Source organism: Podarcis pityusensis (assembly GCF_964106645.2).
Source record: "Podarcis pityusensis genome assembly, chromosome: 8".
NCBI lineage: Eukaryota > Metazoa > Chordata > Lepidosauria > Squamata > Lacertidae > Podarcis > Podarcis pityusensis.
Window position 1 is genome coordinate 64,372,132 of NC_138033.1, and position 23,745 is coordinate 64,395,876.

General features: G+C 48.1%; 2 protein-coding genes across 3 annotated transcripts; one reads left to right on the forward strand and one right to left on the reverse strand.

Annotated features, from left to right (window-relative positions):
* Positions 1-764: 764 nt before the first annotated feature.
* Positions 765-11,465, reverse strand: NOL9 (nucleolar protein 9). Of its 2 annotated transcripts, none has more exons than XM_081017162.1 (12): positions 11,042-11,465; positions 9,623-9,845; positions 8,517-8,644; positions 7,571-7,703; positions 7,128-7,224; positions 6,475-6,572; positions 5,456-5,617; positions 4,060-4,351; positions 2,943-3,054; positions 2,254-2,431; positions 1,434-1,567; positions 765-1,070 (listed from the first exon to the last, which is right to left on the reverse strand). In XM_081017162.1, exons 1-12 carry the CDS (start codon positions 11,324-11,326, stop codon positions 954-956), a joined length of 1,959 nt encoding a protein of 652 aa, XP_080873288.1. In that variant the 5' UTR covers positions 11,327-11,465; the 3' UTR covers positions 765-953. The 2 variants fall into 2 exon arrangements, with proteins under 2 accessions (XP_080873288.1, XP_080873287.1); XM_081017161.1 differs by having other exon boundaries at positions 7,571-7,709.
* Positions 11,466-11,971: 506 nt separating this feature from the next.
* On the forward strand, positions 11,972-23,707 carry TAS1R1 (taste 1 receptor member 1). The gene is made up of 6 exons (XM_081017151.1): positions 11,972-14,134; positions 16,371-16,695; positions 17,808-18,563; positions 19,582-19,794; positions 20,021-20,141; positions 21,576-23,707. The coding sequence occupies exons 1-6, from the start codon at positions 13,830-13,832 to the stop codon at positions 22,508-22,510; spliced, it is 2,655 nt and encodes an 884-aa protein (XP_080873277.1). The 5' UTR covers positions 11,972-13,829; the 3' UTR covers positions 22,511-23,707.
* Positions 23,708-23,745: the final 38 nt, after the last annotated feature.

Here is a 23,745-nt window from a genome sequence, read left to right on the forward strand (position 1 = left end):
GCTTGTGTGAGGCATAGTTCCCTGGCCCAAAGGATGAGCACTGAAATGAGACTGAATTGCTAGATCTCAAGAGAAAAAACAGAGACTACGATGGACTACAAATCTCAATGGCTCCAGCCAGCATGACTGTGCTGGCTGGGGCTGATGGGAATTGTAGTCCAAAACAACCAAAGGAGCCCAGGTAGGCAAAGGATGTTACACAGCCTGAGAAAAGTCAAGCCGACTCAGCAGTAGATCCCTTTCCTGCAGTGCAGCTTTGGATCAATGGGGTCTCTGGCATGGGCCAAGCATTGTTTCAATGAAAATAGCTTGGCTCCCTTGAATCTTCTCCAAATACAATAAGGGACTCAAAAGCAGCCGCAGCACCTACAGCATCTTCAGGAAGCCAGGTGGCCTGTGCCAAGAGTCCTCTCAGCACGGAGCTGTTTGGTAAAAGGCTGTTAAGGCTGCACCCAGAACATTCAAGCTCACGGCACTGCAAGAGCAACAGAGCTCCCTCTGCAGGCAGCAACTGCAGCCTGGTAATTTCTTGTTTGAAACCAGATATTCACCACCACCACATCTTGGGTAGCCTAAACCAAATTTCACAGAGAAGAGAGGAACAGTAAATACCAAATTGCTGCAGACTCTTGAAAACTGAAACACATGCCAGCACATGACAACCAGAGTGATGGAACAGAAAAGAAGCATCATTTCACCCACACTTAGAAGGGCCACTGTTTGGTGAGTCCTGCACCAAGGACCTCAAAGAATGTGGCATAAAGGCAGTTTATATCAAAAGTTTAATTTTTTAGGATGCAAAGAAAACACACAAATGAATAAAACATGACAGTGGATCAGCATGACACTCTCAGCTGTGAAAATTGTAACTGGTCTCCTGTGGAAAGTCCCCTGAGAACATGCCATGTCTCCTGAGCTGATCAGTTCCTGCAGAGGAGGATTTAGATTGGAGCTCATGGCTGCGTATGTTCTCTCCTCTTAAGATGCTTTTTCAATTTCAATTTCCCAGCACCTGAAATGTCATAGTTATACTCCGACGTGACATAGGGTATCTCCCCTTCAATCCCCACCTGACAAAGAAAAGACAGTGTTATAGGACACCTTGTGTCTGTCTGTCTGTCTGTCTCTCTCTCTCTCTCTCTCTCTCTCTCTCACACACACACACACACACACACACACACACGGCAAATGCCAGCAAAAGACTCATTAGGTTTAAAAAACAAAACAACAAACATATCTATCAGACTCTAAAGTTTTAAGGCCAATAGGACACTAGGAGCAGAGTGAGCATTACCCAGTAAGTATTTGTGAATCGTGGAAAGAAATGGGGGCAGGGTGAGAAATTGCTTTCTCCCTCTGAATATTAAAACTCAGATTCTCCGATAGCTCTGGCTGGCAGTGGGTTCAGGATAAATAGAAGGAAGAGTCCTTACTTGGTTCAGGAAGATGCAATTAGGAATAGGGATACTTCCAATCAGTAAGCAATTCACAAATCGCAAGTTCTGTGGCGCTACTGGTGTCAGAATGTGGTACAGCTTCTTGTCTGTGTCCACCCCTCGGACGATTCCTGTAGAAAGGGGCATATGAAGAACAAGCCTTGAGTATTCCAGAACAACTTAGCAGGCTGGCACAACTAAGGTTACCTCTGGACATTTTAGCAACATTCTGCAAATATCTAGACACCTACTTCTGGGCTAAAGAGAAATCATCACTTGGTTTTTAATCACAATATTTTAGTTCATATTTATCTGCTGCTACTTTGGTTTTTCTTTTCTTTTTTTTAACTGGTGTTTATTTTAATTACATACTGTAATATATATATTTTTTAATCCAAATAGTGCAAATTGCCCTCAGAAAGGTCAATATATAATTTCACTGGAATAAATATTTGGAGCACTTTGGGGGCAGAGCACATGAGCCAGATAGTGGTAGCCAACCCACAGAGCTTAGCAAGAGGGGACGCTGCTTCTTACAAGCAAAAGGGAGGGGGACTTGTCTGTGTAGTCCTGCATCACCTGCCCTGGCTAGACAAGGTCCTCCTTCTCAAGGGGAAGGGCAAGCTGGGTGGGAAGAATACATTTTGGCTATCTACCAAGGTCAGCCGAAGTCCATGGATTGCTGCCCCTTTTGATTCTGAACAGTTCCCAGTGGAAAGGGTAAGCACTCCCACTATAATGGACTGATTTCATTTTAGAATATACTAAGAATTTAAAAAACAGGAAGAGAGGGGTGCTACAAATGCAAGACACTTACCAAAGCCCAGGCAGTTGCAGATGGGGGTGTGCATCAACAAGACCGGCCCGTCTGCGTTACACGGCACCTGATCTGGCACTTGGCAGAGGCCAACCCAGCTGGCATTGACAGAATACAAGATGTGGGCAGGAGCAACATCTGTGTGTATGACTCTGAGGGCGACGGCATTGAAAGGTACCTGGGAAACAAAAAGCAAGAGCGTAAACTCAACCAGCAATTTGCTTTGTTTCAGTTATACAAATTCATGTGGGCTACATCTGCTAATGACCGCTTGGCATCACCAGCCAGAAATGAAATTCCTGTTATTTTTACAGAAGAATACCTCTGGATGCCAAATCCTGGGGACAAGCTACTGGGGATACTTGAGGGAGGAGGGGGCAGAGCTCTGCGACAAAGTATATACTCTGCATATGCAAGATACTTCACATCTTCAAAGTTCAAAAGGGTGTCAGGAAGCCAGGCTGGGGAAAAACTTCCGCTTGAGAACTTGGAGAGCTGCTGCCTGCCAGAGAAAACAATGCCAGGCTGGATGGACTGAAAGCAGCCTGGGCTGAAAGAGCAGGACAGAGAGAATCCTCGGAATGTCTTTAGGGTAACCATTCCCCAGTGGTAACTGCATCTTGGCTGCTTACACAAAGCCTCTGTAACGACAATACTAACACAAACCTCTGCTGCGTAGGCACATTTACCTGATAGGGTATCAGGCTGTGTAAAGGAAACACAGATTCCACGTCTGGGGGCTGCAACTGGCCCAAGTACGCCAAGATTGCCATGTCTCGTAGGACACTGCTGTGGGTGCGTCTAGAGGAGCAAAATGAGAACTAGATCAGAGACTGGTTGGGAAGCACACTCTCTGGCCAGCTTTATGAGGCGGAAGGAGGAGAGGGACATGGGACTGAAGGTGAGAGCAACAGCACAAAGGAGGGCTGCAGAATAGAAAAGAGAAGTGGCCACAGAAATGGGGTTGGTGGAAGAAATTTAAAGACTATTTACAGAAATATTGTAAAATTAATGAATCTTAGAAGGATGTTGGATAGAAACTAAGTGGTTTCCAGCTGTAATGCTTTAAGAGATACGAAAAAAGGTTCATAAATGGGTAAAAGCTTAATGGTAAGGATTTGCTGAACTAACAAACTGAACTAACAAAAAAGGGAGGTATGAGGAGGTCCGGGGAAATAATTGTATGGAAGATATGCTATGGAAAATTAATGTGTTTTTAACTGTTTTTATTTTGTATGTTTCTTTTTATTTTTCATTTCTTTGTTATACCTTAATAAGGGTTTTGTTATTCTTTTTTTGTATTTTGTATTTTCTTGTATTTTTATTTTTTGTTTTTGTGTAATTCTTGTATTCTTTGAAATTTTAATAAATATCATTTAAAAAAAAAAAAAAGAAATGGGGTTGGGAAGGTGAAAAGTGGGTTTAGTAGGTGCATGGGATGGGAAGGGGAAGCTCCAGGAAGTTAATATGGTGGGGGTTGACAAGCGGAGCAAGAAGGGACGCAGAGCCCCCCTCCCGCTAGTGTCTCTCTCACACACAAACAGTACTTAAAATGCCACAATACTCTTTTGCTGTTATCGCAAGTACACTATTAGGCAACAGTTTGCTAGTGACCTGCTTGTAATATACATTACAAGACAGACAGGAAGGGATGCAAAGAGAGTGGGTCAAGGACTCCCAAAGGCAAGCAGAGGCGCCAGCAAAGTGAGGCTAGCTAGTCATGGAAAGGCCTTAAGGTATCACTTTACCCTGTCCTGCTCTCCACCCCACCCACCCAGTGCCCACATGGCATTGCGTGGCACTTACCCAGTGCCAGCGTTCCCTGCTCCTGGGAACTCTGGCTGGACACACAGCAATTGATGTCCAGGATGTGGAGGGTGGAAGCCTGCTTGGGCCAAGCCCTGCTGCCCTGAGTCCTCCATCCCATTCAGGCTCTTGCGCCGGAGGAGTGCTTTGCCTCTTGTGTGCAGGCCAGCAGTGCAATGGATATACTCTGGGGATAGCTGAGGCATGTCCCTGAAGTCTTCTGCACTGATCTGAACGATGTGACTAGGCGCCAGCAGCCGAATTACGTCAATCAAAAGGAGCAATCCGGCACCTTTGAACCAGGAGACAAAACAAGAGCATGTCTGAACAGTGCAGGAATGTGGGAATTCAACGAAAAGGATGGAACACATGTTATAGGGTGCAAAGTGAAGCTGCTGCATCAAGCGAGAGCACATCATTTCAGGCCTCTGTAGCTGCTGAGCCAGAGGGAGAAAGAGAAAAAGGTTTTGCAGGGCACCCAAGTCCACCTGATTCAAACACTTCTGCAATTCCAGCAGGCTTTGCCTCCATGGTCACAATTTTTATGGCCATTAAAAGAGAGAAACTTGGGTCCTTCTTAAAGGAATGCACACACATCCTGCACTCTCATAGCTCAAGGCATGAGTTCCCTGCATAGCTCCTTCTTCCTAACTTTCAGTACCTTGTGTCTTCCACCTGCCATTCCTCACCTTTGAAACATATCTGACGTTCTAATGAAATCTGAAGCTTAGTACCAGAATTACATGAATATACATGGCCAGGGCCAACCTCATATTCCCTCTCTGCCAGTCAGTTTCAGTGCTGCAATTCCAAACAAGCACAGAAAATGCTGACTTTGCAAACAAAAACAGAAATACCAAACTGAGCATAGATTCCAGAAGAGAAGCGATATTGTATTAAAGCAACTGAAGACTTTGCTTCCCCACCCCCCGCTGTGCACTTTGCTGAGATCTTTACGGAAGGGCAGGTGCCAGCTTCCCTTCAAGCATGGTTCTAGCCTTACTGGGTTGCCAGTGCTGCATCTGCAGCCATGTTCCAAATCTGGTGAAGTCCCCAGAGCCAGAAGCTGGGGGTTTGGGAGGCACACAGAGTCAAGGGTTCTATGCAGAGTAGACGCATTGAAATTAATGGGTCAAAGTTAGCCATGTCTGCTAATTTCAATGGGTCTACTCTGAATAGCAATAACATTGGCTACCCTGCACAGCTTAGGGTTCTAGAAGCAGAATAAGCAAGAGATATGTCAACTGAGAAGGCCAGGTAAGAAAGAGTTTGAGAGATGGGCCTCAGTGACAGTCCCCACATCCCCACCTTCCTCGCCTTGGGCCAACATAGGATCTCAAACTTGCACCCAGTTGACCCCATGGCAGAAAAAGTCACAAGCTCCCCATAGCCTTACCTTTCACCCATCCCATGGTGTTGATGACCAGAGGAACATCTCTCTCGTAGGCATTGAACACGTATTTCAGCGTGTCAATGTATCTTTCAGTGTCCTGCTCACAACTGGTTGCCCCAAAGTAAACCATTTTTCGCGGTGTACGCTGGTGAGTGAACGGTGGACCTAAAAGGGGAGAAGAAATTGACAGAACTGCACATATTCAAAAGAGCTGCAACAGCAGTTTATCCACCCAACGGGGTGGTGGGGGTGCAGAAAGCAATTAACCTTTCTCCCTAGACTCAACCTCTAACGGGAAAGCAGGTCATTGCTCCAGTTTGGTTTTGATCCCTTTGGAAAGGCTGGTGCTCCAAGAAGAGCTCCACTCACACCAGAAAGTAAATTCTGTGTGGGGCTTCCCTTGTGCTTGATCCAAAAACTGCTGTTAGCACAGAATGCTGCAGCATGGTTTCTGATGGGAGTGAGACCCTGTCAGCATAAAACAGCATGTAACGAATCAGAGATCTGCCTTGGTTGACAATCTGCTCCAGGGCCAAATTCAAAGAATTATTATTATTATTATTATTACTACAAAGTCCTGAAGATTGGGACCAGTTTACTTGCAGCATCAGTTTATCCCACATATATGCCCAGTTGGCCACTTCAATCTGCAGATCTGACACTGTTACAAGTGCCAAATAATGCTCATGGAACCCCCTGCCTATTGACATCAGGCAGGCACCTTCACTGCACTCTTTTTGGCGCCTGCTAAAAAAATTTTTGTTTAGGCCAGCCTACTCAGGTACATAGTAGGTTGACATGCATTTTATTTACTTTTAGCTACTGTTGATTTTAATCATCACTGATATAATTTACAATACTTGTCTTCAATGATAACCTTAATATTTTGTTTTATAGTTCTGTAAGCCGCTTAGAGGTTTTCTTACAGTCATTTATTGTTAAATAAATAAAACAAATAAAGCCACTCAGAAGAGGCGTCCAGACATTTCACAACACTCTGAAAATGCCTCCAAAGCACATACCCAGAAGCGGCTCTGTTACGTTAATTAGGGAAACGCACCCAGGAGGCGTGAACTCTGGTTGCCCCAGATCACAGTCCAAGAATTCAATGCAGGGAAGGCTACAATTAAGAAGAGGAAAATGGTATAAATGTTAACAGAATGCCTTTGACTGCCATCACTGGAAAACCCAGCCTGAAGCTAAAGCAAAAATTTGAATGTTCTGATCAGCAGCCCCCCACCCACCTGCTCTTGTCAGCAACCAGGATGGTTATAAGAACATCAGAAGAGCTGAGCTGGATCAGAATGGCCCATCTAATCCTGCATCCTTCTCTCACTGTGGCCAGCCAGATGCCTGTGGCAAACCAGAATGCAGGACCAAGGGAGGGTATTCTCCCCTCCTGTGGTGTCCAGAAGCTGGTATTAAGAAGCATTGCAAAATCTAAGAGATACATGCTTATAAGTGCTAGGCCTTCAAAACTGGAAGCCTAGAGACTGCTTTGGCAAAAGGAACAAAGGCAGGCTAGCCAGACAAGGATCAGAGAGCTGACAGCCCACGGTGGGGAGGAGATAAAACAGCACCCGCCACCCCTGACCCAAGGAAAATAGGAAACGAGTTGGGAGAAAGAAGCTCTCTCATTGCAAACAGCCACAGCAGCCTTCACCAGAGAACTCACCTGTTGAGCAAAATATTAATCAGGTATCTGTTAAAAGTTGACTTGCCAACACTTTTGGGGCCACAAACCAAGACTATAGGGCAGCCTTCATCCTCATCTGAAACACAAACACAGTATCTGAACATAATTGCCCCAGTAAAGTTACAATCTGAAATGATTATTCGAGAATAAGAACTTACACACACAACTGGCACAGCTACATGAAATCTCACAGGAGGTTAACATGACCAACATCTTTTTTCAATAAAAAAAGACCAAGCAGAAACAGATTCTTCCTCCAAGCTTAGAATCAGAGAATACAGCTTGGCCCAGTTCTTTCTCTGTGGACAAAGGACGGCCCCATTGGCTTCATTTTTATTTAACAAGTCTTCAGATACAAGCACTGCTCCGTTTAGGTTACAGCTGCACTTCACCCTTGCTCACGTTAGCTTTAAGCTACTCACCTTGGCACGCTTGGACTAACTCTTCAACTGCTGACAATGTGCTTTCCGACATCAGCAGGCCACTCCTGGGGTCTTGCTTCCCAGCACCAACAGAAGCGAGCACTGTATCCTCTGGAGTGAAACTGGGAGCCTTCTGTCTCTAGGAATGAGAAGGCATTTGTCTGAAGGTGATTTTAGCCATTAAAAAAAGGGGGCAGGCTAGACTGTATGTCTATTAGCAGGTATTAAGAACCCCCAACTTCAGAGACAGCATCCCTCTGAATACTAACAGCTAGGGAATAGCAGGTTCAATGGGCATTTGGCTTCGTAACTAGTTTGTGGGCTTCACAGAAGCATCTGAGAGGCTCCTGTGGAGAGCAGGATGCTGGATCAGATGGACTTTTGGATGAATCCAGCAGGGCTCTTAATGTTCACTGCAAATTGGCCTTAGCTAGCAAGTATTTGGCTAACTGACAAACACCCAAAAAGCAGATATATCCATTGGAGTTCAGGCCTAAGTGTAGGATAAATTAAAAGGCCCCAAATCCAGGAAATGTTAACACAAAGGAAGCCTTGATTGCCCAGCAGAGTAGCTTCATCCCCACAAGACGCCTAAAAGGATATCCAAGTCCCAGGACCAATGTAATTAACCCAAACAGAAATTTGATACAGGCCACATAGTGAGCATTTTTCATTAGCGGGTATCTTCAGACTTCAGGTGTGAATGCTCAAACTGTAAAGAAGGGCATGTTCTCGCATGCATCACACCCTCACCAAGTCCTTGACCTTCCCTTGTATAATCTTGCTTTATCAGGGTCTCCCATCACACAGAGGGTTCTACTCAAATTCAAAAGGATTAAGTAGAGGCCCTGCTTATGGGGACTGAACACATGAAGCCAGGTCTTGCAGTGTATCCTGGCCATCCTGAATCAGTTCTGCGAAAACTCAGAGGACAGAAGGAACTCACCTTTGCTTTGAATATGTGGGAGAAATTTGAGTAGCTGTGAATGAACCTAGTCGCTGGAGTATCCAGACGCTCCAACAAAATCATGGAACACTGAGGAATGAAGTCTTTCATCAGTTTGCATCTTGCATCTGGAAAGACAAAGGATGAAACCACAAATGAGACAGTAAGCCTCCTCCTTGGCCCTCATAATGCTTCAAGGCCATTGTGATAAGGACAGAAAACCATAATAATTGCTGTGGTTCTGAAGGGCTTCCAGTGGAGCCTGCCTCAGTCTTGGAAGTCTTCACATTTGCACGAGCTTTTTCTACAGAGCACAGGGAAACAAAGCATACACAGACAGAGCTATTCTCACAATAAGGCAGCTACCCAACTGTGGCTTACTCAATCTTGTTCTCTATTCCTACTATTCAACAGGTTCGGACATTAGCAGCCTGGGTTTGGCTTTTATTGGCAACAGGCCCCAAGCTCTGGAACCTTCTTCTAGAAGAAGTTAGGGAAGCACAAACACAGCTGGTTTTTTGTGTGTGTTCTGTTTTGTTTTTGAGAAGTCTGCAAATTCTGCATGATTTCAATGAGGACTTAAATTTTCTGTGGCTGCTTTGTCTTAAATGTGTATTTATCGTGATTTATAAACGGCTGGTTTTTGTGTACATTTCTTTTAGTGTAAAATACTAAACACAGCTTGTGAAAAAGCAATATAAAATATTTCAGGAAACAAACAAAACCACCCTGTGAACAGCGTTAGGCTGAAAGGGAGAGCTGCTGGATGTGAATTTTTATTATTTTATTTATTTGTATCCAGGCTTTTCCCCTAACCAGACTGCAACAAAGAACAGCAAAATGACCGGTCTGTGGCAAAGGGCCACAGGTCAAAATCATGACCATCAAAGATATCCATTCTGCACACAGAAACTCCAAAAGAATTTCAAGGGATGTGCATAAACACACACCAGACAGCCTGTCCACAAAAGCCTTTTTTAACAATCTGATCCCCGAGAGGCAGAGCTCTGTGTGAGCACAAAGCACATCATATTCTTCTTCAAACATCCAAGATCACCCTCTCACAGGAACAACAAGTTCAGGGCCCACCCTCCATTCCAACTTACCTCGGGGCACAAGGTGTGCCCGGAGAATGGACTTTGCCTCTGCTTTCATTTCCTTCCCAGATGTTTCTGGCTCCTTATAAGCCACTGCTTCAATGGTGAGAGCACAGTGGGAGTAGGGGGAGAAGAGGTGATATGGGGGCTGATCTGGAACGATGTTGAACCCAAACACCCGTACAGAGCCATACAGGCACGTCAGGGAACACTTGCCAGTGAATGTCAGTGCCTGACAGGTAGAAAATAACTACTGTAAATAAGCAAACTAATATGTAAATGGGGGCTGCCCCTTTTAAAATTACCCAGAGAAGTTGTCCTAGACTGTTTTTAATATTACATTTTAATGGTGTAACCCACTCTGGGGTCTCAGGGTGAATTATATCATAATCATTTGCTGGATACCGGTCCTCCAAGTACAGTTGGACTTCCATCATTGGCCAGCTGAAGGGCCACAGAGGATGTTCTAGGAACATTAGAAACTGCCTTATACCAAGTCAGACCATTGGTCCAGCTAGATTATTACTGTCTGCAATGACAAAGCTCTGAAAGGTTTCTGACAAGGAGTCTCGCTCAGCCCTATCTGGAGATGCCACCTGGCACTGAAGCGAGGACCTTCTGCACGAAAAGCAGATAATCTACCATTAAGCTACAATCCTTCTGCTAAAATCAGAGTTAGATTCTACAGTATTCCGCATGGTTCTGAATATAGGCCTGACTGAAATATGAAGCTGACTTATAATGACTCAGTCCATTGGTCCATCTAGCTCCAAATTATCTATTCTACACAATGACTTTTCAAGGCTTGAGATAGGAGCCCTTCTGCAGGCAAGACAGATACTCTACCACTACAGCCCTTCCATATCTACCAGCCCACTTCCCCCTGCCCCTTCTGCTACCTAGTCACCCCCCCCCCACAAAGGCACATTCTTCCTTGTACAGTAAGCCTGCAACTTATGCGCATTTAACATGTGCACATTCAGAATTTTTTTATTAAACAGATTAGAAGGGGGAAGAAGGGGGCAAGGTTCTCCAGGACAAATGACTTTGGCAATCCCACCCACCATGGAACCAAATGAATTTCGATCAGAGGTGATTTGGACTTTAGGCACAAACTCCGTGTAAGTTGCAAGCCTATACAGTACAGCTATTCCACCCAATGGCGAACCCATTGAGTTGGAGTCCATTCTCTGTATTTGCATAAGCACGGCTTTTGTGTTTCCTGGCCACGCCCTTTCCCTGAGCGGCAGCACCTCAAACAGCTAGACCAACCCCATAAACAGGAGTCGACGAGCAGTATTTGCATAAGCACGCCCCTTCTACCCCCAAGCCCTGCCCTTCCCTTATTTGGCAACGCCTCCAACGGCGGGGGGGACGACGACCCGCGCGCGTCCTGTATTTGCATAGCCACGCCCTCTCCGCGCTCACCTGCCCCTGAGGCAGAAGCAGAAAGGCTCTGCCTTCCTTGGCCTCGACGGCCGTCAGCATCTCTCCCTCATCCGAGGCTTCTTCGTCCGTTGGCGGCGGTTGCGATGGCCGCGCGGAGAGGAGGCCGCGGGCGAACTCGCGTGTATAGCGCTGCAGGACGTCGGGCCCTCCGCGGGCCTTCTTCTCCTGCGGAGCAGGCGGAGACTGCAGAGCCGCTTTTCGGCGCCGGCGCCGGCTCCTCTGCCGCCGGAGGAGGCTGGCCGGGTTCAAGCGGCGGTTCGCCATCCCCACACCTCGCCTCGGCGGCGGCCCGCGTCTCCAAAGCGACCGCTAGCGCGCATGCGCGTCCTTTCGCGAGCCGGGAAACGACGATAGAGACAGGAATAAGTAGAGCGACTTCGTGTTTCGGAATGTCGTGACGTCATATGGTTGCCTTGCAGATATAAGAAGGAGCACCGGAAATTACAGGAACCCATCATTTGGATTTCCGGGCAACAGACTTTTTTGTCTGAGGTTGGCATGGAAAGGTAGCTAGGCAAACCGTGGGAGACGTTGTAAGGTTTTCCCCCAGCTGTGTTTTGTTTTGTTTTGTTTTGTTTTGTTTTGTTTTGTTTTGTTTTGTTTTGTTTTGTTTTGTTTAAATGTATTTCCCGCCTTTCCACAAACGGGCGCGAGGCGGCTAACAGTAGAAACGCGATAGCGTAATAAAATACGTAATAAAAGCAGAGCACAATAAAATAAACGAAGGCAAGCTAAACAAATGGCCACATAGAATTGTAGAGTTGGGAGGGACACCCAAGGGTCATCTAGTCCAACCTCATTGCAATGTAATAATAATAATAATAATTTTTATTTATACCCCCCCTCCCCAGCCAAGGCTGGGCTCAGGGCGGCTAACAAGCAATAATAAAAACAAGTTGAATGAATACAACTTAAAAATAAGATTAAAATACAACATTAAAATATTGAAACATTAAAATACTAAAATGCAGCCTCATCACAGGAGGAAAAAGGAAGTTGGATCCAAGAAATAATAATGGGATTACCCTTTGAATTTGCCACAAATTTTACAGAGAACAACCAGCTACCATCAAAGCACAGATCAGATCTGTATCCAACGACTGAACTCTAAATAGTCCCAGACTGGTACTTTTTAGCACTGCCACTTGCCACTTTTTAGCACTGCCTCGATGTGGACCACGATTTATGTGGTGTCATGAGACTCAGGGTCTCTGTGATAGTTACACTTCAGTTTGAAGGGATCCCCTGCAAAAAACAGAGGATCCATGATTGGTGGTGCTCAGATTCATGCATGTTTTTGCACCACAATGACATCAAATAACAACATAAGGAGAGTCCTCCTGAATCAGCCCAATTAGTGGCCACTCCAAGGGTTTCAGCAAACAGAAAGCAAGTCCACTCAAGTGGAAGAGAATAATCTGTTGTATCCAATGAGAGTCCCACTCAAAGAAGATCCATTGAAAGTCATGGCCATGACAAACTGAGGTCCATTAATTTCAGTGGGTCTATCTACTTTGTGTAGAGCATAGCTGGATAGGGCCCAGTGTCAGGTGGGACAAGGGTTAAGCACACCTCTTCATTCATTCCCTGCTGAAACTTCCCTCTTTCCCAAAACTGTTTTTCCAGGGAAGGAAGGAAAGTGTGATGGGGTTTACACATGATGGAAATGGGCAGAGCAGTGGAAATCATTGCACTTTCCCGAATACTGGGATTTCATTCAGCTGAGTTTTACTCAGACTGAAATCAATGCCACATGCATTTGTTCCAATGGGTCTATTTGGAGTATCACCAGCATTGGTAACAACCCACTGGTTTGGTTCATTTCTGCAAATATTTGTCCTGATTATAGAGTTTAAGAATTAAAGGAAAGGGCCATTACTCATTGGCAGAGCATCTGCCTTGCATCCAGGAGATCCCAGGTTCACTATTAGCATCTCCAGGTGGTGCTGAGAATGAACCCTGCCTGAAACCCCAGAGTGTTGCTGGAAGTCAATGTGGACAATACTGAGGAAGATTAACCATTCACCTGTATTATGTGTTTAACAAAACATACCATTAGAAATTCTGCAAAGCAAAGTGTCATAATCAAAAATACCATCCCATGTTCTCCCCCACCATGGGGGATCCCCATTTTCTCCTCTTTTAATAAAGATTCACTGTTTCTGCATATATTTTCTTTCCTTATCGGATTTTCCATGGAAGCCATAATCTGGATTAAGTGGGGAAATAATACAGGCCAGCATTTGGATGAGGATGTCATCATGCAGACATGGAGCAGCATAGAGTCCAGCGATAGACCTGTGCATGGTGGAAGTGCCAATTATTTCCAAAAAGCCAGGCACTGTAACAGCGTGGCAGTGAACATGTCAAAACACAGCTGCTTCCTCTTCTTTCATTTCAATCTTTCAAAAGATTTCAGTCTTTCATGATATATTCCTTTTGGGTGCTTTGGGGTTTTTTTAGCAGCTGAGGACTAGAGACTTGCCCAGGCCACTAGTGCATCCATTTCTACACGATGTAGTCAATGTGATCGTAACAGAGGGGGCATGAGGAGTGTTGCAAGCGTTTATAGGGTCTAATTATTCCACAAGGAGCCCAGAAGGAGAGAGCACATTTTACTTCCACTCTCCTGCGGAATCTGTTAGGAAAATTAAACCCCACAATTTGGTTTTTGGCTTGCATCCTGCTGCCTCCCCGCTCCAGGAAAGTTTCCTGTGTATGTATATCTTGCCCTCTGCTCTGAGGCATTTTACAGGTGTGCAGGGTTATGCAAATGATCCCAGGTGATTCAGGGACACTGGCCTCAGTATTCCTCCTCCCCAAAAAGCAGAGTGCCCTTGTGGCTGCGACAGTGACTTCCCCTGGTCCATTCAGGATGAGTCTCTCTCCCCCACCCTTTTCGTATTTGCTGCTTTTGGGCTTCTGTTGCTGTGCCAGTGGGAGCTTAAACCAGGGGATTTCTTCCCCGCTGAGGCTGGATGGAGATTATACCCTTGCAGGGCTGTTTCAAATTCACCGGAGTAACATCACCAAACCCCAGAAAACTAAGCCAGAAGTTGCCATCTGTGACAGGTAAGTGAGAGGAGCCAGAAATATCGCAGGTGCCATAGCTCAGTACTTTGCGTGTAGAGGGTCTCAGGTTCAATTCCCAAAGGCATCTTTAAGTAGGGTGGGGAGAGACCCCAGCCTGAAACCCTGGAGAGCTTCTGCCAGTCAGTGTAAACCACACTGAGCTAGATGGTCTGATGGGCCAGTGATCTGATAAGTCATCTTCCTATGTAGGATGCAGGTATCTGTCTGGAAAGCATGTGGTCCCAAGCTATGTTTAATCCTGGCAAAAGAGCAAATGAAAACGGCAAATACCAAAGTAACTTCTCCACAGTCAAGTGCTTGAAGAAACATCTCCCATAGATACGCTTATACTTTCAAGTGAGGCTCCTCTACTTGCTATCCCACCATCCTGCACAAGCAGAAGTAGCATTACAGGCAGCAGAGCCTTGTGTGTGGTGGCACCTCTAGACTATGTTTTAAGGAGCTGCGGACAGGCCCTTTCCAATGTGGACTCACAGTCAGCTTAAGACCATTTCTCCCTATCCCCCAACACACCAGGCTTGTATTGGCAACAGACAGGCATCCTACTTATTTGCAATCAGCTATTGTGTTTCACTGGATGGTTAATCACTTTTGATATTTTCTAGGCAGTCATTTTTTATTTTGTCCCTCTGAGAAGCAGTTCAGCTGAAAACCCATTAAGAAGTGCCATGCTGTGTCTGCTCCAATGTAACCAGGACTATTCCCCTTTGGAATACGGAGGATTCCGTACAGCCATCATGACTCACGGCCACTGATTGACCTCACCTCTTCCATGGATTTTATCCAATCTCCTTTGAAACAGTGTGTCAACAACATACATGGGACAAAGTTATGTGCAGTGAATCCCTGACCCTCCATCTTCCTCCAGTTTTATAAAAGATGAAGGGGGCTGGAAATTCCTATTCAATTTTCCCCAACGAAGCTGCGTAAACAAATCAATAGCTCCAAAGTTGGAGGCTATGAGAGCCATTGCTCATGCAATCAAAACAGTGCCACCAGGGCACAAGAAGGGCTGTGGCTCAGGGACAGAGTAGAAGGTCCTCCAGGTTCAAACCTCACCATCTCAAGGGCTGGGAGAGACCCCCATCTGCAGCCCCAGAGAGCTGCTGCCACACCTTGCAGGGAATCTTGAAGCAGGTGGAAAAGTGACTCGACTAAAGCAGTTTCCAGAGATCATAATAAGACAAGTATCAGCAGGCAAGGAGGAGGAGGGAACTAAGGGGGACAACTCTCCAAGCAGCCCAGTGAGAACTGAACACTTGTCCATTTGTTTGCAACCAATCTATGTTTCGTTTTATTTGTTCGACCATTTTATTTTACAGTTCAGTATTGTTTTTAGTTTGTGTTTTATAATCATTATTAAAGGTTTTAGAATGCAGTAAATGCAAAACCGAGAGTAAAAATAAGAAAGAGCGAGCATAAGAAAAGAAAAGAAAATGGAGGAGGAGAAGGATGAGGAGAAGAAGAAGAAGTAAACCTCTATCAAGGTTATATATTTACTCTTAATGCACACCAAGGGATATAAATCATCCCAGCTCTCACCTGGGAGCTTCCCCCAGCCTCCCACCCTGGGAGATTCTCTCTCCCCTGTTTCTCACACAGGGTCTTTTCTCTTCCATCCCTCCCAGAACATAAGTATAAAGGTAAAGGTAAAGGTACCCCTGACCATTAGGTCAAGTTGTGGCCGACTCTGGGGTTGCGGCACTCATCTCGCTTTACTGGCCGAGGGAGCCAGCGTACAGCTTCTGGGTCATGTGGCCAGCATGACTAAGCCGCTTCTGGCGAACCAAAGCAGCACACGGAAACACCGTTTACCTTCCTGCCAGAGCAGTACCTATTTAGCTACTTGCACTTTGATGTGCTTTCAAACTGCTAGGTTGGCAGGAGCAGGGACTGAGAAACGGGAGCTCACCCCATCGTGGGGATTCAAACCGCCGACCTTCTGATCGGCAAGTCCTAGGCTCTGTGGTTTAACCCAAAAAGAAATAAGAAAGAAAGATATAGAGAGAAAAAGAAAAAAGAAAAACATGGTGACAAATTCATGGTTGCGGGGCAGGAAACAAGTAGGGAGGGCATGGAATTGAGTATCATAATGGAACCTGTTGCATAGGAGCAGTCTACCATGCAATATTTTGCTGCTGTCCCACTTGGGATCCCCCCCCCCCACCTGTCCTTTAGTTCCACCTTCTCCTATGGCTTTTCTCTGTTTCTGTAGCATGTACGACGCGAGTCACCACGGCTACTACCTGGTCCAGGCCATGCGGCTGGGGGTGGAGGAAATCAACAACTCCAGCCGCCTCCTGCCCAACGTCACTCTGGGATACGAGATCTACGACACCTGCTCGGCATCCTCCAACATGTACGCCACGCTGAGCGTCCTCTCCCAGGGTGGCGGAGAGGGCTGCTGCGGTGCCCGGCAGCTGGTGGTGGCTGCCAACTACACCCACTCCCTGCCCAAGGTTGTGGGCGTCATCGGGCCAGACACCAGTGAGAATGCTTTCACGACAGCCAGTCTGCTGGGTGTCTTCTGCATGCCAGAGGTAAGCCCCCGAAGGGCGGTGGGACTTTGTGGATTAGGAGAGCCGTCTCCCTCTCTGTGCTTTCTCCAGACGTGGTTGGACTACAGCTTCCCCACTATCCACAGTCAGCATAGCCAGGCCCAGGAATGAAGAAAATTATTGGGGGGTGAACAGGCACCAGCAGCTGCCCAGAGATGTCAGGGGGTTGGTGCCAGACTGCTCTTCCTGGTCTCTGTTTTAGGCTGTTGATAGCATGTTTCACAACTGTTTCGTTGAGATTCCTGCATCGCAGAGCCAGCTGAGACTTTTGAGTCCCTTCCAATTCTGCGATTCTGCCTTATTTTTCTCACACATCTTCCCCCAAAGCAAATTACCCTCTTTGCTGGTGCAGGAGAGATCACTGCAAAGTAAAAGCGACGCAGTCCACTGGGAAGTTGTGTTAGGGAGAGGTTCCTGCCGGATCATGTCCGTGAAAGCATAGATTAGGCAGAAAAGAGCCTTCAGGAAATGTTGGGGAGGGCAAGGGCGGTGAATTGAAGCAGAGGGAACCTCGGACTGACGATAAAAGACGTCTGAGGAGCCCTGTATGACTGGTGACTGATAGCTAGGAGACACATGTCCCACCGGTGGCTCTGTTTCCATCAGTGATGTACCTGGAGCAAGCTTGTTTTCTGCTGCTCCAGAGGGCAGGACCTGAACTCATGGATTCAAATGACAAGGAAGGAGGTGCTATCTGAAAATTAGGAAGAACTTTCCGAGGGCGAGAGCTGATTGACAAAGGAGCGGACGCCCTTGGAAGGTGGCGGACTCTCCTTCCTTGTAGCTTTTCAAACAGAAGGTGGATGGCCAATTGTCAAGAGAGTCTTTAGCTGCTGTTCCTGGTTTGCAGGGGGTTGGACTAGATGAGCCTTGGGGGGTCCCTTCCAACTCACAGAACTGTTTCCATCTCCCCATCCAGCTGCATCGGGGTGAGGGGATGTCTGTGGCCCTGCAGCTGTTGCTCCCATCATCTCTGGCCATGCTGGGAACAGAGAAGGGGTTGCTGTTGGGAGTTAAACTTCAGCAACATCTGGAGGACCCGATGTATGTCAAGAGCAGTTGCCTCCTTCCTGCCTTGCTCTCTCTCTTCCCAGGTCAGCTACGAAGCCTCCAGTAAGATGCTCAGCAACAAGAGAGTCTTCCCTTCCTTCCTACGCACCATCCCCAGCGACCAGCTGCAGGTGGACGCCATGGTGCGCCTGCTGAAGACTTTCGGGTGGACCTGGGTCGCGGTGGTGGGCAGCGACAACAACTATGGGCTCCAGGGCCTGCAGATGCTGCACGAAGCGGCCCCCCAGGAGGGCATCTGCTTCGCCTTCCAGGGCGTCATCCCCGCCAGCAGCGCAGAGGTGGCCCGCATGATCGTGGATGTGGTGGCCTCTGCCGCCAACGTGGTGACCGTCTTCGCTAACAAGCGCAGCGCCCTCCTGTTCCTCCGGGAGGCGGCCCGGCACAACGTGACCGGGAAGGTGTGGCTGGGCACAGAAGACTGGTCCTTGGCCACGGAAATCTGGAAGATCCCCGGCGTTCAGGGCATCGGCACGGTCCTCGGGGTAACCATCCACCAGGCACGCCTCTCGGGGATGAAGGCGTTTGAAGCAGCTTTTGCCGCATCAGAGGAAGCGGGTGCCCACAGGGGTGACGCTGGCTCATGTCGGAATTGCAAGGAAAGGTGCAGCCAGCGATTCTCCCAGTTCCGCAAGCTGCCCGACAGGCAGGAGCCGTCACCCTACGACACACAAGGAGCGTTTAGTGTGTACTCAGCGGTGTACGTCATGGCACATGCCCTCCATCATCTGCTGGGCTGCCAAACTGGTGTGTGCCAAAAGGGCACCGTCTATCCGTGGCAGGTAAACCTTCCCATCTCTCTCTGTCTCTGTCTCTGGGCATTTATCCGGCAGGGACAGTGCCAAAATGGCATTCCTGCTGCGGTAAGAGTGGGGTCTCTCCATGGAAAAAGCAGGTGCCAGCCAGGGGTGGCTAACCTGTGGCTTTACAGATATTGCTCAACTCCAGCTCTCATCAGTCCCAGCCAGCAGGATTCATGGAAGATGGAGGCTGCAACATCTGTAGGGTGCCACGGTGCTTATCCCTGCTCTGTATTTTCCTGGAATTCCAGGATGCCGAAGAAAACAGAATAACAGCTGAGATTTCTCTGCATGATATACTCTTAGCGCCTATGCCACACCATCTCTCCAGCTGAGCATGCTCTGATGGGCATTGGGGGTATGTGAGCTGGGATAGCTCACTTGGTAGAGCATGAGACTCTTAGTCTCGTGGGCATGGGTTTGAGCCCCATGTTGGGCAAAATATTCCTTCATTGCAGGGGGTTGGACTAGATGAACCTCAAGAGTCCCTTCCAACTCTATGATTCATCTTGTTAGAGGGTGACCCAGGAGACAGCAGCCCCCAAGTCGCTTGCACTGGGCCCTGGATCTCTTGCCCTTTCCCGTTTGGGTTTGGGGTGTGGAAGATTGCAGAATCCATGGGGAGTTTCCAGGATCAAAAAATGGAAGGGGAGTTCGTCCAGGGAATGGGACCATTTGGTTCAGCCAGCTTGGGGATCTTCCAGCAAAACAAGGCCCCATGCATTCAATTTTAAACATGGGGCGTTTCCACACTGCAGACTTAAAACTGGTTTAGCAGTTAATTCCTTCTCCTCAGAGAAACTCTGGAAAATACCTCCAAGTCGACAGTTTGGTAATATCTTTGGACCAACCCACAAGAACGTGGCGAGCTCTAGAGTCCTCCAGAACGCTTCACCAGATGAGATGTACTGGGGCTGACATGAGTTGTAGTCCAGAACATCTGAAGGATATTAGGTTAGGGTTGGCTGGATTAGTCTGTCTGTCTGTCTCTTTGCTGCAGCTCCTGAAGGAAGTGAAGCGGGTGAACTTCAGCCTGAACCACAGACAGATTTATTTTGACACCAATGGGGACCCCTTGGTTGGCTACGACCTGGTCTTGTGGACATGGGCTGGGCAGGAGTGGAACTACACCGTGGTGGGCTCCTTTGACAGGAACCCGGACCGCCTGAGCATCCACAAGGACAGGCTCCTGTGGCACACAGAGAATAATCAGGTAAGGAGGCACACACGGAGGAGCGGGAGGCTCATACACCCAGGGAAGATTCTTACTGTTGAGATCTAGCCACCACCCATGACGTTGGTCTGCCTGGAATTCCCCTTGCCAGGGGAAAATGGGAGCGAGCAACCCATTCTACTACAGGGGGGTTGTAGCATTGGCTCATGGGGGCACTTTGGGTCCACCTACACCCCTTGACACCAACGCTCCTCCTCCCGCCCAGGTCCCTGACTCCGTGTGCTCCAAGGAATGCGGCGCGGGGGAGCAGAAGGTGCAGCAGGGCATGCACCAATGCTGTTTCCACTGCGTGGGCTGCTCTCCAGGAACCTTCCTGAACAGAAGCGGTGAGTGAATTGTCAGCAGGCAGGGCCAGGCCAGGCCAGCACCAGAGTCAGAAGCAGGCGGGCAGAGGCGATTCAACTCTCCTGCTTCCTGCCTCTTTAAACCCATGGCCTCTATGGCTTCAGGCTGGCTCTGCCCCCTTGCTGTCTCCCCACAGGGCCAATGCCTCTGAGGTCACATGGCTTCCTAATACCGAAGCCCAAGCCTTGCATGATGTTCCTGAGCTTTTGAGGTTTGGGGCCAGGGTTTGTGGTCTCACCTGCATCCTCTAGGAGGAAGCCATGGCCAAGCGGCCCATGACCAGAAGCAGGAAGCTCTCTTGCAAAGCACTTGGAGGGATGGAGAAACATGGAAATGTGCTGGAGCCACAGAGTGTTCGCTCATGCTAGCCTGAGGGGTGATGGCAGTGGCAAAAAAAGGAGAGTTTTGTACCCGGTATACCTTTAAAGCACATTCTTTCCCTCGGGAAATACTGGGCACCTTAGTTCACCCCTTCACAAAGATACAATGTCCAGCAGACCTAAAAAAAAACCTACAGGCCTCAGGGAGAGAATGTGCTTCAGATGCGTTTTTATTTGCTTTTCAATTTATTTCTAAATGTGACTGGTTTTAGATGCTTGTAACTGTCTTTGGAATGTTTTAATCTTATATATATATAGTCTGCTTTCTTGTTTCAAATGGTCCACCTGTTTGCTACCAATTTGTAGAAGCAGGTGCACTTTTAGGACCCTGAGCGAACTAAGACGGTGGGTGGGCGAGGTCTAGAAGTTGGGGTGGGGAGGAAGGGGACGGGTTCAAGAGATGCAGGGATGAGTGCCAAAGACCCAGGACCTCCCCCTAATAACACTCTTGCACGCTGTAATATCAGGAGAGCACTTCCTGAGTGCAACACACACAGACGGCGAGGCACTGCAGCAGATAGGTGCACTAAGGCTGAGCTGTGTTGATGGGAGGAAAGGCAACGTTCTTGCAGCCGGGAATCCAGGATTAATTATTTCATAGAATCATAGAACTGGAAGGGGACGCAAGGATCATCTAGTCCAACCCCCTGCAATGCAGGAATCTTTTGCCTGGCATGGGGCTCAGACTCACAACGCTGAGTCTTGTGTTCTTCCAGCTGAGCTATCCCAGTTGGTTATTGCATATGTATCCTAGGCTTTTCTCCAAGCACCTCAAGGTGGTGTACACATTATTCTGCTCCTCCTCCTTTAACCCCCACAACAACCCTGTGAGGGAGGTTAGGCTGAGAGGCAGCGGCTGGCTCAAGGTCAGCTGGCCCAGCGGAGGTTTGAACCCTGGTCTCCCAGGTCCTTGTAGTCAAACTCTCTAACAACTACACTGCAGCGGCCGTCCTGTTGGCTGCCCCCCAGAGATCCCAGGGATGGGGGAAACGTGGCTTCCAGTTGCCTCCGCTGACTAGCCCTGCTGCCCCACAGATCCGTACACCTGCCAGAAGTGCCAGAAGGACCAGTGGGCGCCTGACAGAAGCGAAGCCTGCTTCGACCGCACCGTCATCTTCATGCTGTGGGACGACCCCATCTCCGTGGCCCTGTTGGCAGCCAACACCCTCCTGCTGCTGCTGGTGGCCGGGACCACAGGCGTCTTCGTGCGGAACCGCCACACGCCCGTCGTGAAGTCGGCTGGCGGTTGGATGTGCTTCGCCATGCTGGGCTCCCTGGCCTGCGCCAGCCTCAGCCTCTACTGCTTCTTCGGGGCCCCAGGGCACTTTGTCTGCCTTCTGAGGTTGTCGGTGTACAGCACCTGCCTCACCGGGTGCCTCTCGTGCATGGCGGCGCGCTCGGTGCAGATCGTCATCGTCTTCAAGATGGCGGCCAGGGCTCCGGGCCTGTATGGGGCCTGGCGGAAGTACCATGGCTCTGGCCTGCTCATAGCATCCATCACTGGGCTGCAAGGCACAATGGTCCTCACCTCCCTCACCATCAGCCCACCGGCTCCCTACAAGAACTACGAGGCCTTTGAGGAGCTGATTCTCCTGGAGTGCAGCCAGGGCGACACGGTGATCCCCGCTTTCTGGATGATCTTCAACAGCCTGCTGGGCGTGGCTTGCTTCACCATCAGCTACGCGGGGAAGGACCTTCCCAACAGCTACAACGAAGCCAAGTGCATCACATTCAGCAACCTCATCTACTTCGTCTCCTTCATCACGTACACCACCGCCGCGAGCATCTACAAGGGCAAGTACCTGGCGGCTATCCACATCGCCACCCTCCTCTGCACCCTCGCCGGGATCTTCGGGGGCTACTTCGCCCCCAAGGCCTACGTCATCCTCTTCCACTCCCATCTCAACACCAACCAACACTTCCAGATGTCCATTCAGAGCTACACAAAGAGGGTGAACGCAGCAGGCTGAGCGGCAGGAAAGTCAGGCGACCAAGGCGAGATGGGCTTTGCCGTCTCAGTTTCACATTTTTCCGGTCTTACGTACCGTTCTGTACAATTCCACACCAATTTTTTCTTCTTCTTTACACAAAAGGAATCCTCGTGAATTCTAGGGCCATTTGCCTCCATACGGTACAATTGTGTGCAATTAACTTGCGCAATTTGAAAGCCGGCTGGTTGAAATCCCACAGATTAAGCATAGGGAAGGCAGAGAGCTTAAAAGCTCCTCTTGCACTGGGTTTTCCTGGAGCAGAAAGTTTTTAAAAGCCTTGCTTACCAGGCTCTGGGATGTTCTCAGGAGATTTTCTGGGAATCCAGTTGGCCCCACAGGAGCATCCCAGAGCTCTCTGCTTTGCTTGAAAGGTAAAGACGGTTGCATGAAGGTGGTTTAGTCATACAATGGAACTTTGGTTCTTGGACGGCTTCGTTAACGAACAAATTGGTTCCCGAATGCCAAAAACCCCGAAGTGAGTGTTCCGGTTTCCAAACGTTTTTTGAAAGTCGAATGTCCGATGCAGCTGTCGGCTATTGTTTCCAGGACACCTGCGCCAATTGGAAGCCACACCTTGGTTTTTGAAGATCTTGGGAGTCAAACGGATTATGTGTGAGAACCAAGGTTCCACTGTATGTGTTTTTGCACATGCAAACTACAGTATCCCCAGAATGTAACCCCGGCATAAGATGCAAAACACTACAAATTCTATGATTCTATGATTCATACCGTGTACACGTCTTCGTATGCAATTTTGCTAAGATACGTATTTTCCTGCAAAACGATTTCCCTTATATAATGCACTTTTGCAAGTTATTTTCATGGATATACACACTTACATGCAGTTTTGAACACACTTCTTGGCTGGAGAACTGCATTGCAAGATTTGGAGAAGTGGGAATATCCGAGGCTGGCTGGGTTTCAGTTTCTGTATCGTTTCATAAAGTACAGATCAGATTAGTGTGAACTGAATCAAATTTCTCCCCCATCCCTTGATGGGAGTAAGGTCAGAGAAACCTAATCCACACACAAAGAACTCCAGGAGCTCATGGCTGATGAGGAAATAACACCGCCCACCACCATTTCCCCCTCCCAGGCAACTGGATCAGCAATGGTTCGAGCTGTGGGGGTGACCGATTCTCTTTTTCACTCCACTCCAGCAAAGGAAGGGAGTAGATGTTCTGTCAGCTGAGCAAGGGAAGGTCCTAGCATAG